Source organism: Oratosquilla oratoria, chromosome 35, assembly GCF_046742065.1.
Source record: "Oratosquilla oratoria isolate Oo_2021 chromosome 35, ASM4674206v1, whole genome shotgun sequence".
Taxonomy (NCBI): domain Eukaryota; kingdom Metazoa; phylum Arthropoda; class Malacostraca; order Stomatopoda; family Squillidae; genus Oratosquilla; species Oratosquilla oratoria.
In genome coordinates this window covers 664,840-682,104 of record NC_134811.1, presented here as the reverse complement: position 1 = coordinate 682,104, position 17,265 = coordinate 664,840, and the positions used below count along the sequence as shown (strand labels likewise).

The 17,265-nt window shown below is 38.6% G+C and overlaps 1 protein-coding gene across 5 annotated transcripts in view; it reads left to right on the top strand.

Moving 5' to 3' along the window:
* LOC143018454 (carbohydrate sulfotransferase 11-like) overlaps window positions 1-17,265 on the top strand; it is a 93,685-nt gene that overhangs the window by 40,846 nt on the left and 35,574 nt on the right. For all 5 annotated transcript variants that reach the window (XR_012965745.1, XM_076173813.1, XM_076173812.1 and 2 more), the window contains one exon: window positions 17,261-17,265. This exon is cut by the window's right edge and continues 598 nt beyond it. Coding sequence is in view for 3 of the 5 variants with exons in the window: in XM_076173813.1 (XP_076029928.1) it covers window positions 17,261-17,265 (5 nt within the window). In the remaining 2 variants the exon portion in view is untranslated. The remainder of the gene's footprint in view (window positions 1-17,260) is intronic.

Genomic DNA, 17,265 nt, shown 5'->3' with positions numbered 1-17,265 from the left:
GAGAGGGAGGGTGGGAGGGGTGTGGAGTGTATGTGGGGATGAAATGGGTGGGAGTGTTTTTATGCCTTTCCCTTTTTGGCTACCTCCCTTGTAAGGGGGAAAAAGCCTTGGTATATGTATGTATGTATCCTTATTATTATTGTTATAGTTCTAGTTATCAATAGTGTTATCATAATTTTGATCCGTTATAAAAGGTCTAAATGACAACATTCATCTAGGTAGGCGACGGCGTTCCAATAATGATACAGACACTTTCACATATACATAAACATAAGTGTTTTAGGATAAATAGTTGTTATATATTCTTTATTATATTACTATAAGTAATATTCAAGCCAATGATATTACACAAGGTCGTCATCATGATGTTCATTCACGATGTGGCTGTGTGTGTGTGAGTTTCTCCCTACATGCACAGAATGGCGAGGATTTTCGACTCGGAGTTACCGGGCATGGTTTTTCTTTAAGTTTAGATATTGGTTGGTTGATTATTCTCACTCTTTCAGTACGGGAAGGGAACAGGATCATTCCATGCTAACCATTTAATTTTAAATACTGCCTTTCGACCCCCTAGCAATCTACTGACCCCCTTTCAACCCCTTGGATGTTTTCATCGTCCCCCCTAGCAATCTACTGACCCCCTTTCGACCCCATGGAACCCCTGAATTATCCAATAATGATACGTTGCTGACTGCAAAAATGATAGGGGCAGCTGTAATAGTAGGAAAATAACTGATCTAAAATTTTAAAAATTATGGATTTGGAATGTCAGTTACACGGGCAGCGGTAATAGTAGGAAAATAACTGATCTAAAGTTTTAAAAATTATGGATTTGGAATGTCAGTTACACATTACAGGAATTACTAAAAACTTAGTCTGTGTATGTGACATTCCAAATCCATAATTTCTAAAATTTTAGATCAGTTATTTTCCTATTACCGCTGCCCCTATCATTTTTGCAGTCAGCAACGTATCATTATTTATCCAAAGCGGTCGATATCGACCCGCAGGGACATCTGTAAAATATATATTCGACTTCGTGTTAAGCAGATGAAATACAAGTCCCAGCAGATTTAGTTGGGAAAATACACATAGTACAGGAATTACTAAAAACTTAGTCTGTGTATTTTCCCAACTAAATCTGCTGGGACTTGTATTTCATCTGTTTAACACGAAGTCGAATATATATTTTACAATGACAAATATGTTGTACAAATAAACTTAATTAATACAAATTAAAATTCTATATCAAACTCGTGGTTTGTGCGACCGACCTTGTCGCTCATGCTACACGCCCCCAAAATCTGTAGCTTGTACCCTAGACTTATGCGTCGCTGTTTATTAACCACCAGGAAATCACCTAAACACTACCAAGATTTTAAGCTAAATATCGCTAACTACAATTTTTTTTTTTTTGGGGGGGGAGCACACTTATGAGACGCTGATTACCTGAAAGTAGTCCGAAAGATCTGATTTCTTGTACTAGGCAGCACTGTTCCGACTGATTAAAAAGAAAATCATAAAAGATTGGAAGCTAAAAAAAAAAGTGCGCACACACACACACACACACACACACACACACACACACACACACACACACACACACACACACACACACACACACACACAACCAAATATATTACATATATACACCATTGTTAGCTTTTCGATAAGACAGTGAATAGATTAGTTTTGAGAGTCCCTATTGCATTATCATTGTCCCTACGGACAAATGCATAAAGGTTATGGAGAATGACAAAAAGACAATAGGCCTAACTTTAGCCTATGCTGATGATATTCTCCTCAGAGCAAAAATACTCCTTTTTGCACTATAGATAGAAACCTTAAAAGACATGGGCATGGAAATAAATAAGGATAAAACAGAAATCATGATGGTTTCGAAAGAGACGATATTGGAATAACTGTAGAGGGAGACCCGAATAAAGTTAGGAATTTTCAAGTATTTAGGAGTAAACATAAATAGAAAATGTGATATGGAAATAGAATTTACAAAAAGAATTCATAGCTGCACTAACAACTAAAGACTTCTATAACCATTGCTAAAGGAGGAAAATATTTTCATCGAAGGACGATGTTAACCAATGGCTCAGAATCTTGGACATTGACACCCAAAGTAAAGAGTAAACTCCAAGCAGCTGAAATGAGAGTTTTCCGTTTAGTCAAAAGTGTAACTAGGAGACACGGTAGGAAAATTATTGATATCTGGAAATAACTCTATGTAGAATCAATTATTATATTTGTAGAGAAAAATCAACTGAGGTGGTATGGACATATCGTAAGGATGGACATGGTAAGGTAACCACCGCGGTATTGTCAGTGGACACCTGTAGTGAGTAGACTGGTGGGAGCACCCAGGAAGAGGTGGAGAGATGGAATCAGAGAAGCGATAGAAAGAAGAGGGCAGTTGAAGATGAAGAGAGATACAGAGAGCGTCCTCGATGGGGAAACTTCGTGAGGCATACTGGCTGGACAACCGTCCTACCTGGAGTATGTTTAGATGAGAAAAACCATATTTCTAATATTATAAGGAACATTGTAACAAGTAAACTAAGAAAAAAAAAGTGGTTGGACGCCAACCGATTGGATAAAAATTCAGTCGTGAAGAGTTGGGTCTGGCTGCTTTGAAATCATTGCCGGCAGAAATAATATATATGTATACAGTATACACACACAACTTATATATATATATATATATATATATATATATATATATATATATATATATATATATATATATATCACAACTAACACCACAGTCGGACGAGAGTTAAGCAAGCGAAACTATATATTTATATTTCTAACTGCAATCCTCTCCAATAGTACAAAGTGGAAGGAGGATGCTGTCTTACATAGCAACCTCTTACAAAGGGAAGGGAACTGGGTAAAGAGGTTGCTATTTAAGACAGGATCCTCCTTCCACTTTGTATGTACTACTGAAGAGGATTGCAGTTAGAAATCGAAATATATAGTTTCGCTTACTCAACTCTCGTCCGACTGTGGTGTTAGTTGTGATTTACAAATGTGTTACTACATTTCTCACCAGTGACATATATATATATATATATATATATATATATATATATATATATATACATACGTACATGTATATATATATATATATATACACACAAAATTACCACAGGAGAAGAGAAACTTTAAGATAGTAAGTACTTTTGTATAATTACATCCTTGTACGTATTGTGTAGGACAAAGGTATGAGAAGGTTGATTACTTGTAATTACTGTCTTCAAATTTCTTTTCTCCTGTCTTATTGTTGCATACTTTATTTCACGGTGATGTGAAAGATTACATGTATGTACATATGTTTGCTACTATGGACTGCTGTTCCAGTACACCGAGTCAACGTTGAGTATAGTCACCAGGTATACACGAACCATCACTTAGGTCTGGGGTTGTGACTTCAATTGTGGACCCGTCTGTGGATCACTGCATTCGACCTGTAGTAATGTAGGGATTGGCAGGGACGAGTCACGTCGCGGATAACGGAATCGCGTATGTTGGAGTCGCGTTTGTTGGTCACTGCATCAGAGTTGTAGTGTACTTGCGTACACAGGGTTTCCTTCTTCATTACCCTCTCCCCCCACATACTTATCGTTGCCAGTTGTTGTGGCTGTGGGTTTCCAGTAAATGGAATCTACAAATTTTGATCAATACTTCTACTTACCTAGGTGTGAATTGTTCTTAAACTAATCTTCTTGTTTCTGGTGCTGTTTAGTGACAGCCAGAATAATTATAGAAGAAAACACCGTGTTTGAATAGGCCCGACCTGGGAGAGCCATGACAAGAATTTAGGGGAGCGGGTTATGGCCTGCTGTTACAGATTATACATTTCTATATAACGTGAGGCATCAGAATATTAACAATAACTACTGAATATAGGATAACTATAATAGTCAACTTTGCAAAGGTTTCTCATGAAAATTATTATTAATATTATTGTTATTTATATTTATTTATTATTATTGTTATTATATTGCCTTTTTTGACGGGGATGGGATATGGGAGAAAAATGAAGTGTCAAAACTTCACTGGAATTAATACGGGGTCGGTATTCTCTTGGCTGAATAAGATCGTTTGATGTCAGAATAAACGAAACGACTACCGAACAGGTTAATGTATCGTCGGTATCATTATATTATCTAAAAAATATATACATTATATGTATATATATATATATATAATAGTCATAATAAAATCTATTAGTGGCGTAATGTATAAATCGAAACATTATTATTTCGTTGTTTTTCGCTGCGACATCAACACTTCATCCACTGCTCCACCGGTAATTAACCGCGATTTTTTTCTTCTCGATCTTTTCTTTCCTAGAATGGATCCTCTGTGGGTATTTTATTCGTGTTTTTTTCTTTTATTTGTGGTTTCATTCTGTCCCTTGATCTGAAGAACAGAAAAGAAAAATTAGGTCTGCCAGTAAGCGTCGTGACTCGACCGATATCCAAATGGTCTGAAGTCGACACCATTTTCCTACACCGTTTTCTTTCAATAACGGCAAGGAACTAAGACTAGCCTTCATGCACTCTAGAATCGTTACATACGAGCATTAGAGAGTAAGCTTAGTAAGTTTTGTTGTATTAGACCAGGCGGAGGGAAGGGTGGAAATAGAGAATTTCAAATCACCATAATTTATACCTGGTGAGGGGGAGGGACATTACAGTGTAAGACGGGATTCGTGTCTATACTCGTTGCATTGAGAAATGGCCGTTAGGGCGGAGCACTGGGAGTCCCCCTGTGTTGCCACATATAATTATTTTATAATTTTATTTTATATTTTTATAATGTTGCCACATATAATTATATTCCAATTTTTTGTCACACACCACCACTGAGGTAAAAATCAAAGCAATGTTTTCTATACAAAGGTTTCGTTTCCTCGAGTCAGACATGGCATATGAGCAAGGGAGAGCGACGTTGCCCTACATTTATTCTCTGGCCCCGCCCCCCTCACACTGCATTCAGTGTGAGCCGTGCGGGCCGTGTTATCTGTGGAGATGTGGCACCACCGGGAAATCTCCTAACCCCGCCTTAGCGGTCACTTCTCGTTGCGCTGACTATAGTAGTGATTTTGTGTACGCCGTTTTGGACCTTTCATTCCTCGAATGTAAGTGTTAAATTTGTATAGAAATACTCTTCCACACGCACAGTAACCGTTCCTCACTGCCTATCTGGAAGAAAAGAAACGTAATATTTCGGTTGAGGGAAATATTTGACAGTGAATAGTTTATGAAAAATAATATCTTGTCAATTCCTTCACGGTGCAATTTATGTTCATCCTAAACTAGTGGTGGGCATTTTTTTTTTTTTTTTTTTAGTGTGGGTGTCAAAATCAACCAAGTCTTTGATACAAAAAATTCTCGCATGCCAATTAACATAATCGATAGGCCTACATAGACTTATATTTGTTTGATATTTATTATTTATATTGTAAGGTGAACTTTAGGTTTCGCGTGCCAGGAAAAAGTCGTTAGTGTGCCATATTTGGCACGCGTGCCAAGGGTTGCCCACCAATGTCCTACACCATTCGCAGTATCAAACAAGCCAACACATGCTATGTCCTTCATTTGGCAAGACAGAGCGCCCTCTGTGTTCTGCTCGCTTCACGTCAGGCAATATGGTATCTGCTGAACTTCTTGCTTGGTCCCGCGTTGCAAATAAACATTGGTTTGTGGGGCGGAAAGTTTTGCCGCATACAATTAAAAGAAAATGTCGACATTCCTTCTGTTTCTGTCATTTATGATCGACACGAAGCTCCCATCCTTTCGAGTAGGTAAGGATGAAACCTTTATACTGAATAAAATCGCCTGACGACAGGAGGAACAAATGTGAAAGTCAATAAAAGTACTGTAATGGTTAGTTGATCCCTGTAGAGTAGGGTCCCTCTGAAGGTGAATAAAGTCCCCTGTCACAATGTAAATATACACGCTCTCAATGGCGGTGGTGGATAGCCAATGTTTTGAATGATTTACCATGCCATAGGGCCATTCTGGGTAGCTCGTGTGAAAGGTCAAGCGTGTGACGTCACAAGCATGATGTGGCCAAGTCCGGGTGACCTGGCTTGGCCTGAGAGAGTTTAGGGCAGTGTTTCTGACGCGGTGAGTTTGTATTTATGGCAGTGGCAGAATTCTGTGCGATTTCTCTCTTCCTCCCTCACCTTCTCTCTCTTACTGTGTCAATACGTGTATGTATTTACCTGGTCTATGTGGTGGGAGCTGTGCTCATGGGGCCCCGTCTTTTTGCCTCTACTCATCAAAGTTTGCTTTAAATCCATTTATGGTGTTGGTCTATATGTTCATCCAACTGGTTCCATAAATTTACACATCTGTATGGAAAGTTATATTTTCTAACATCTCGATTATTATTATTATTTTGAATTACAATGACATTTTTTTTATCTTTCATACCAGCAGATTCTTTGTCTTTTATTTTGCTCTATCTTTCTATGATTTAAATGTCATTATCATAGTGCCTCATTCTCTTCGATCTTTCATTGTGGGATATGTCTCGTTTTCCTCACTCTTTCCTCATATGTTTATCATATATTTCTCATATGTTGTACGTATGTCATGTGCCTCATACATTTCTCATATGTTCCCCATATGTTTCTCATATGTTCCTCTTCCTCATGTGTTTCTCGTATGTTCAACATATGTTCGTCATATGTTTCTCATGTGTTCCTCATGTATTTCTCATATATTCATAGGGGTTACCAACGTCGGAAGCGAGAAGAGAGAGTGGTGATTTCGTGTGGGCTTAGTGATTGATTTAGTGGTTTAGTGGTGGGTTTAGTGTGGATATAGGTTACAGGAAATGCCGCTTAGGATAGGAATAAAAAATAAATCAGAGGCCATGGAACAAAAAGAAAATGTTTGGAAGTTATTAGATATTTTCCCTTTCAGGATTAGGATGTCATTGGATGAAATAATTAGTAAAGTCAATTTGACACAGAGACAGGGCTCTACGAGCGTAGCTGTTGCCCCGTGTACTACAAGGTGCATACGGTTAGATAATTGTACATGCACACACGCACGTACATACGTCTCGACGGCGGAGTGGTACCGTTCGTAATCGCTAATCCAGCTCTGGATGTGTGTGAGAGTGTGTGTGCGTGTGTGTGTGTGTGTGTGTGTGTGTGTGTGTGTGTGTGTGTGTGTAAGGTCACATCATTAATCATAGATCGGGTATATATGATACCTGAACTCTCCTCCGAAAGGGTAATAGCTGCCGATCACAAGCCCATCACGTGGTCCAAGATAACGATGAGTCGCGAGCGCACAGACACACACACACACACGCGCGCGCGCACAGGATCCGTATGTCTTTAAGGTCACATTATTACTCATGGATCAGGTTTATGAGCGGGGAAATTATCAAGCGGGAGGGGACCAGTCAGTCACGAGTCCAGCACATGATCCAAGAAAAAAGGTAGATGAAACGCACACGTGCATGCACACACACGCACACACACACACACACACACACACACACACACACACACACACACACACACACACACACACACACACACACACACACACACACACACACACACACACACAGAGCATAACTCTCTTGCCGTAAGATAGGTAAAGACGCACATTTTGTTTATTGCCTAAATTGAAATCATGTTTGTCATCACTTCCGCTATATGATATTTATATTCTTCGTGTAGATGTTATTGTGAACTGTCATAGATTGCCTTGATTTGTTATTATGTAGGTGGACGATAAACCGGATTTGAATTGGTTCGACCTTGTAATAATGGGGTCGATATGCTTGACAGCTCATGAACTAATAGAAGTAACGGCTGTATTCATTTGTTACTTTTAATTATCATTATTGTTATATTTATAATCATCATCATCGTCTTTGCCGTCGTCGTCGTCGTCGTCGTCGTCTTCGTCGTCGTCGTCGTCTTCGTCGTCGTCGTCGTCGTCTTCGTCGTTGTCGTCGTCGTCGTACGACTTTCTCTGTCCTTGCCGACTTGCACAAGAACAGGGTTTTTATTTTAGCGTGTCCAGTGATTTGGCGCGAGAACATGCAAGCATATGTACAACTGCTGTTATGGTCGACATTATTGTCAAATGGTTTTTGAAATTCGAAACTTTTTTGTGGCAGATTGTTCTGAGCTCGATTTTCTGAAAATGTTTTAAAATCTTAAACATTATGGCGGTTGTTCTCGTATTTTTTTGTACCCAGTTTGATTCAAATTTAGTCTGAAGCATAAAAAAATCATTACTGACGGGACAGGCGCAGTGTAAGATAGACTATACGATGTATATTTTTACGCCAGCTTTCATTTTCGTGTTTGTGTGAGTATATACTATATACTCCATCCGAAGTTTACTACGTAAGGCGAGAAAAATCTGCAGTAAAACGATTACCCCTCTTTTAGTTAAAAACAATCTCTAGTCAAGATGAAAATATTAAAACAGCATTCATACCATAAAAATATGTTGAAGGTTGAGATTGATTGCGTGCCTAGTATTTTAAATTGATATTTAAAAATTGCGTCGTTGTTGTTTTTTTACGTAATAGGAGCTCACCTAACGGGAAGACTAGTGAAGAGGTGTGGTAGAGTTTGGTTGCAGGAGGCAAGCGACGGCAAGGCTGCGCGGTCCCAAGGCAAAACATGGACGGGGACGACTAAGATGTTCGTTGGTCATGACGCGGGAGATGTGGCGAGAGTAGAAGTAGAAACAGGCAAGTGATAGGTGCTAAGTTGAATAGATACTGCAGAAAGAGCTGGGACAACTAAGCTTATATACATATGTATATGCATATTTAAGCAGAAGCAACATAAGCTATTACAAACGGATATAGGAAAGTGACAGTGGCTACCAAGAGTGAAAGTAGGTCGTGTTGTTGTTGAAACTTTACTAGTTTTTTCTTAAGCGCAAGCTTTTTACATCGTTTACGCGTAATGTTTTTTAACTATTAGTGATTTTAGATGACTGAAGCGAACATTTTAATTATTCTGTCTCTATTATTTGTTTAATTCATAATAACATTCGAAATTCCAGGTACTCCAAACAGAATTATGAAGTCGCAAGTATGCATGTTGCTTAATTATAAACTACAAGAAAGGAGCCACACTTATGGCATTCTGTCTGTTTCTCCATTTTTTTCTATGGCATCTATGCTTTCGTAGAACTTGATGGATCTGTATGGAGAACTGTAGCTTTACAACCTATATGTATATGTTTTTTCTTCATTTCCATGACGTCATGATCTTCACCTGCCTCAGACATGTCGATTTTATCTGTTTTCTTCACTGACTTAATCATTACTGTCAACTCTACTCTCAACGATGGTGTGTCAAATGTGTTTAATATATATATATATATATATATATATATATATATATATATATATATATATATATATATATATATATATAATATATATAATATATATATATATATATATATATATATATATATATATATGTGTGTGTGTGTGTGTGTGTGTTTTATTTGCAAGGTTTATTCGGCGCTTTGTGTGCGTGTGTGTGTGATTCATCACGGTTTGGTTCATGTGTTAGACTCGTGATCGGCAGCTATTACCCTATCGAATGAGAGCTCATAGCTCACGACCCGATTTGTGTGTGTGTGTGTGTGTGTGTGTGTGATTCACCATGGTCTTGGGTCACGTGTTGGACTCGTGATCGACAGTTATTAACCTCCCGGATGAGAGCTCAGAGCTCGTATGACCTGTGGGTAATATTGTGACTTTACACGCACACACACACACACAACTCCCCGCCGACGAGAGTTGGAGTAATTCCCCGCAGCGCAGCGATACTGAAATTATTTCAACCCTGGGCTGGAGTCGAAACCGGACCACCATAGTGGCAGGCGAGAACTCTAACCACAGTACCACGAGATGTGTGTGTGTGTGTGTGTGTGTGTATTACAAAATACGCAGGCAGCATAGTTACCTGGGACCACTATTTGCATCACATCTGTACATTAGTTATGCATTAATAGATCTGCAGCGGTCGTGGAAAACGTGTAGAACTCGTGATCGACAACCATCACCTTCCCGGATGAGAGCTAATACCTCATGGACCAGTCTAAGGGTAATATTGTGACACACACACATACACACACACACACACACACACACACACACACACACACACACACACACACACACACACACACACCTCATTGCCCATTAGAGTTGGAGTACCGGCTCGTAGTGCAGCGATGCTGATATTTTTTCAGCCCTGGGCTGGACTCGAACTCAGATCGCTGAACTAGAAACCGAGAACACAGCACTGTGGGGCAGCCTTTCAAACATACAATTGTGTACGCATTTCTTGCGTATAAATTTCATATCTGAAGTAGGGTAAAACCAAAATTCTCATGGCGACGAGCTAATGCTGGAGACCAGGGCGAGATGCAGCCGTTCCTTGGGCGGTTTGAATGTGATGACCGTTGGATGGCGGTTAGAAATGCCTGTTAGCAAAAGTATTTCGGCTGGAATATCACACCCAGTGATGTATCTAATTTATGTGGCTAGTAAAGGGAAGTTCTCAGTGGTCGAGCGGTTTAGATCGTAACGACTTCAGTTGGACGTGGTAATAGCAGTTCGAATTCTGTCGCCAGTGTGTTGGAACCAAAGTATGACTATTAATTTCACGGTGTGACAGGGTTGCCGTTTCGTAGAATTTTGTACCAAAACATAGAAAAACAGCGGCATGTGGCAACTGCACAAGGACACGAGGAAATTTTTTCTACATATCAGTAGGCTGTTCAAAACATTTAAAAACTCAAGCTGTTGTTTAAAAAACACTTAACTAGTTATCAAGTAATAAATGGTACATCAAAATATGACTTAATGGTAATTATGCTAAATATAATATATTGTACCCCAAAAGATACGTTTTTACGGTGTAAAAAAAAAATCTACGCTCAAGTTTCAGCTTTCTTTTTGCGATAATAATATATATATTTTTATATTTTACTGAATATGTTAGGGCATGGGGTTTATATACACTCAAGAATAAAAAACTAGAACCAACATTTTGTCAAAGTTTGACAAGTATATCTTGCTATGAAAGTCTGCACACGCCCGAGAAAAATGTATGCCCCGGTATGGCAACACTCCCGTAGTGTAGAAAACGCGGCATCGCTGCGCTGTGAAGGGTACGTACGTCTTAGCTTTCTAATAGGCAGAGGGTGTGACGGTTAACCGAATCAGCTATCATTTAAATACGATTGATGAATACGGTGGAACAAAAGATGAGGAATCGTTTGGTGTGTAGGAGAAGCAAACACCAGAATATCGACACAGCTGCTGCAATATCTACTCGAAAGGACCTTCTGACGACTAGAGAAAGACTGCAGGGCGTTAGATTCACCATCAATGACTTACCAGTGGGACATTACGGTCAGCTCATGTACCATCGACTCCCGCTAGTCAGGGAAACTTACGTCACGTTTCTTACCGCCGTCTTTGGATTTATGAACTTCTGTCGAACAAGCTCGGACAAGTGCCAGTGGACAACTTGAGTTCATCCAGGCTATGAACTAACTACTAATTAATATATAATTACTAATACTATACAATACTAGTATTAGTAATTATACAATAGTAATTATACAATACAAGTATTAGTAATTACTAATACTAAAGAATTAGTGGTTCCAACCTTACTGTGCTTCCAGTAGACCCGTGCTCCTCACCCCAACCTTTTTTGTATTTATATGAGATTTTTTTTATATTTACAGTTTCTACCCCTCCCCCCTCTCTCTGTCTACCTATCACTATCTATCTCTCATACACAATTCACCAGCTTGCAGTGCTGTGATAGTTTTTCAACCCTGGGAGGGGGCCGAACTCAAAGACGCTTAGTTACTACAATAACAGCGTGTGTGAGAGAGGTAGATATTCACTAAATTCGTTTATTCTTTTCTTCATTCATTCATTTATTCACATTCTTATTAATTTATTCATATTCACTTTACTTGCATTTGCTCATTCATTCACTTTTAGGTAATTTCCTTTCGTTTATTTGATATCTTTTCTTGCAATCACGTGTGTTCTGGAACATTTTATTTTATTCATTTTGTTTATCGAATTTAATCGAATTATTTGTTTTATTGACCTATCTAGTTTTAGTATGACGGTAGTCTTTGCATATGATAAGGCGAAGATATTCATCTTTATGTCTTCCCACCGGGTGTTAATCCCGCGGTCTCCGTTTTCTGTGTATGCCAAAGTTCGGCATGTCTTGCAACATATCCGGAGCTCGAGATACTAGATTATCGACATTTTGACCTATCTTTACCTTAATTGTCGTAAGCTGCTTGTATATTCCACTTATTTGTTCTACAAAGTTTTAAGGCTGGTTTCTACGGCGCTGCTTTTGACTAGCTTCTTTATTTGCAATTGAAACGCTACGAATTCGCTATTTTAGTCGCTTGTCCAAAGCGAATAAAAGTAGCGATGTGTAAACGACGCTCTATGTCGTTACTCGATCATTCAACCCGCAACCCCAATGTTGTATTCGACAAGTTTGCTCATAGATCCACCAGGGAATAATATAGCATATTTTGTCTAGTGGGTGAAGAGGATTTGGTGTCAGCATTGGAATATGCATATAACAGTTATGTCTAAAATTCTCAAGGGTATATATTGCTTTTGAAGTCTTTAAGAATGTATGCAGAATATGTATGAAGGAAACAAATGCGAGTTAAAGTAAATATGATGAGAGATCAGTGTGTGTAGCCCCTCACCTAATGGTGTCTCCCTTTCTAACTATACAGATCATCCCAGAAAGAAACTTGTCTGGGCAAGGCTAGAGTCGGGCATGCAAGATGTGTTCAGGGGAATTTTTATTCTTTGACCATGTTTATTACGTGTTGGTATTGTTTCAATATTATAAATATACTCGGTCAGCATTTGCTATTTATAGAAATGTATGCCACCTGCACAGCAACGAATTTAATATGCACACAATTAGGAATAAACAAAAACAGGTGTCTGTAAGGATGGAGTAATTTCGGAGGATGAGGTGATGGTAATAAAGCGAGTACTAATAATATCGTAGCGATGCAGGTGTCCTAATCTTCACCGACATGACGTCAAATCGGTTCACTTCCCTTGGATGTCACCAAATAATCTTTTACTTACAAGTTGAACTTTACAGGTGTAACAGTCGTTGCTGATGCTCTAGTGCATTTTTGTGTATTAGATATGTATTAATGTAGAGAAAACGTATCAGTTGATTATTGAAAGTTTTTAACGTTAGCATTTATGGTGGTGGATTTTCTCATATGAATTGTGTGTGTGCGTGTGTTTGTTTTTTATAAAATGTACTTACATGTTGGTATGGATACTATGATCTATATATGTATTCTGTATATATACTAAAAAATTCCCCTCCTTATAAAGGAGGTAGCAAAGTCAAAGGCACATACCTACTCCCCCCCCCCATTCCACTCCCATCCAACACTCTCTCCTCCCTCTCATCTTAGCTCCTAATGGATGACGGGTCATCCTTGTATTCCACACACTGTCCTGGGTCAGCAGCAGTGTAGCAAGACACAGCACATCCTTGGCAAGGGCGCTTCCCTTAATCGGCAACTCCCCCCCTTCTCCGTCCCCTCATGTAGGGAAAAAAGATGGGGAGAAATCCCTTTGGGTTGCATAAAAATCATTCGCACATAAGCACCCCCTACTCCCATTCCCCACCCCTCCTTTCCTTGCATAACATTATCATCTATATACACTCTCCACTCATCCCTATCTCCTACCTTCTCTCTTCCTTGCTCAACAGACATTCCTCTCTTGCTCAGTGTCCCTTTCATCCCATCCATCCATCTCATCCTCGGTCGTCCCGTCAAGTTCACTCCTTCCACCTCTGCCTCCCACACCTCTTTTACTAATCTTTCATCACTCATTCTATCCATGTGTCCAAACCATCTCAATAATCTTTCATCAATCCTGTCATCTATTCCACTCCCGCTCTCCTTCTCACCTTGTTTCATACTCAGACCTAGTAACCTTTGCCATAATTCTCAGGCATTTCATCACAAACACATTTAAATTTTTCCTTTCTGCCTCTCTTAAATTCCAAGTCTTTGCCCCATACAAAGCCGTCGGCACAATCACCCCTTCATACAATCTCCTCTTTGCATCCATTCCCCAGATGTCTATTTCTCATTACACTTTTTAATCCCCCAAGGCATTTACTCAATCTACAATCTACCTCCACCTCCACTCCTCCCTTTCCTGCCACATGCGACCCTAAGTATCTAAAGCTATCCACTTCCTCCAGCCTCTCTCCTTTTAGACTTACTCTCAACTCTCTGCCGTCCTCTCCCCTTGTGCATATCGTCACTTTTCTCCTACCCACATTTACCTTCAACTTTCTCCTCTCGCATACCTTCCCGAACTCCGTCACAAACTCCCTTGATCCCTCCTCTGACCCTGCCACCAGCGCAGTGTCGTCAGCAAACAAGTGCTGTGTTATTTCATAATAACAATGGGTGCTTACAGGCAAGATGCAGTAGTAAAGATAAGAATCATTATGTGTGGTGGGAGAATGTCTGCATTCATTTATATAGCAGTAAAGGTTATTATCATTATTATGATCATTATTATTATTGTTATCACTATTACTATCATTATTATTATCGTTGTTATTATCGTTGTTAATATCGTTGTTAATATCGTTATCGTTCTTACTGTTATTATTATTGTTATTATTATTGTCGTTATCATTATTATTATTACCATTATTATTATCATTATCATCATTATCATCGTTATCACCATTATCATTATTATCATTATTATTATTATCATTATTATTATTATCATTATTATTATTATTATTATCATTATTATTATTATTATTATTATTATTATTTTATTATTGTTATTATTATTATTATTTTATTATTGTTATTATTATTGCTGTTGTATATCAACATCGCCAATCCTTTACCAGTGCTGTAATTACGGACAATATCGTGCAGTTGCTCAATGATATTTCATGCTTTTAAGTTGGTATGAACGCCATCTTTCCCCGCCACTAGTTCCCGATCGACAGAGAACGCCTCAACTGCAGGAGATAGTAGAGTTCAAATTTCCTACGCCTTTTTGCACTCACATTTTCTATTATTACACGTTGCGGTACAACGGTTATTACACGGTAGGATAAATATACCTGCTATATATAGTTGTCTCCGTATTGCCTCCCAGCCTTGTAGTAAAGTGCATAATAGGTGAGGTAGGGCGTCGGGTTAAATGTGGCATCTTACGTACTTGTCATTCTCTCCACTACTCTTTACTCTCCTCCTCCCCTCCTTCTCCTCCTCCTCCTCCTCCTCCTCCTTCTCTCTTCACTTACTTTTTATTAATGCATTTCCGTATTCATTTTATTCGTGAAGGTCGGGAAATTTTAATTATAGTTTTTATGTATGCCTTATATACATTTTGTGTTCTAAATCTATGTACCTACTAAGGGACTCTTCCCCCATATAAGGTAGGTAGCTGGTCAAGGACACGCATCCACTCTCATCCACCACCCTTGCCTCTTATCATAGCTCCTTGTGGGTCATCCATGTCTCCCGTCCACTGTCAGAAGCAATGCAGCAAGACACAGTACATGCAAGCAGAGCCGATTCACTTAGACGGCGACCCCCTCCTCGTTCCCTCATAAATAGAGGACGGGGAGAAATACTATCAGGCTGCGTCAAAATATTACCCATACGCAACTATTCTCCATTTTCCTTCTCCCTTCCCTACTCAACAGACACTTCCCTTTTGTAACCGTTTTCACCCCCCATCCATCCACCTAATAGATGGTGAAAACACACACACACACACACACACACACATATATATATATATATATATATATATATATATATATATATATATATAATAAAAAATAAAGATAAATTGAAAAATATGAATAATCATAATAATAATAACAATAATCCATTCATATCTAAGGAACGCAGCTTCCTCTATGGCGGGAATGAAATGCCTTGTTCTCAAAATAACTTCATTTACTTGGCGCATGTCCACGCATAGTCTAATATAATTCGATGTCCCAGCTTGGTGTACATTCTTAGGCAGTGATACCTACTCGAGTCTACAGGTGCAAAGGTGCTCACTTGTTTCTTCACTTTTTTTTTCCTTTTCTTTTTCTTTTTAGTACGTCTTGTAAGGGAGTACTTTCGTAGACTCAGCTTGTCGCGTAACGGTCTACATCGAATGCCGACGTGCAGATTCTTATTAAACTAACCCCTGAAAGCTTTCTAAATATTTTTATATGCCATGCCTATTGTCCCCAGATTCTTTGGCCTCTGAATTATTTACATTTTGCCTACGGGTAATACCTGTCCATTTCGTTGATCTGCATCAAATACATTTCTCATTCTTCAGCAGATGCTGCAGAAGTTCTGTCATTCCATATGGTACAGGTTTGCCCCGTTTTTTTTTTTAAATGTATCCTATACTTCATATTTGTTAGGTAATTACAAAAAATGGTCTTCAATATTTCAGACTAGGCTCTGCATATATATTATATTGATATGACCACATATTGCATGGTTCTCACAGTGTTATGATTATCTTTAGCAGTTTAGTGATAAATCTACTAAGTCCTGCCTTAGTGTTCGATGTAAAAGTCACGTGGAGAACTTCAAACTCACAAAATAGAACATATTGTATTGGCATCCATAAGAGAATTAAATGAAAGAGAATTACCACGTATTACTATCCAAAGGTATACAGAAATAATAATTCACAAGGAAATACGAAATTAAAAGCTCTTGTCCTTAACTGGTTTGTCAATGAATTCATCAGCATATGTTCAGAGTCATAGGAATTTTATTTAGTTATTATAAGTTATGTACTACCAAGTTCGAGTCCCGCCCAGGGCTGAAAAAACCCAGCATTGCTGCATAGCGAGCCAGCATCCCAAACCTGGTAAGGGGTTTTGGGGTGTGTGAATGGAAGGTCACATCATTGCCCATAGATCGGGCCATATATGAGGTCTGAGTTCTTATCCGGAAGGGTACATGTTGATCATGAGTCCAACACGTGATCCAAGACCGTGGTGAATCATTGTAAGTCTGAATGACTTGATGGCTATACCATTTCAGCTAGATTAATTGGTATTTATAACAATTATTATTATTATTATCATTATTATTATTATTATATTTTTCTTTTTCAGATTAG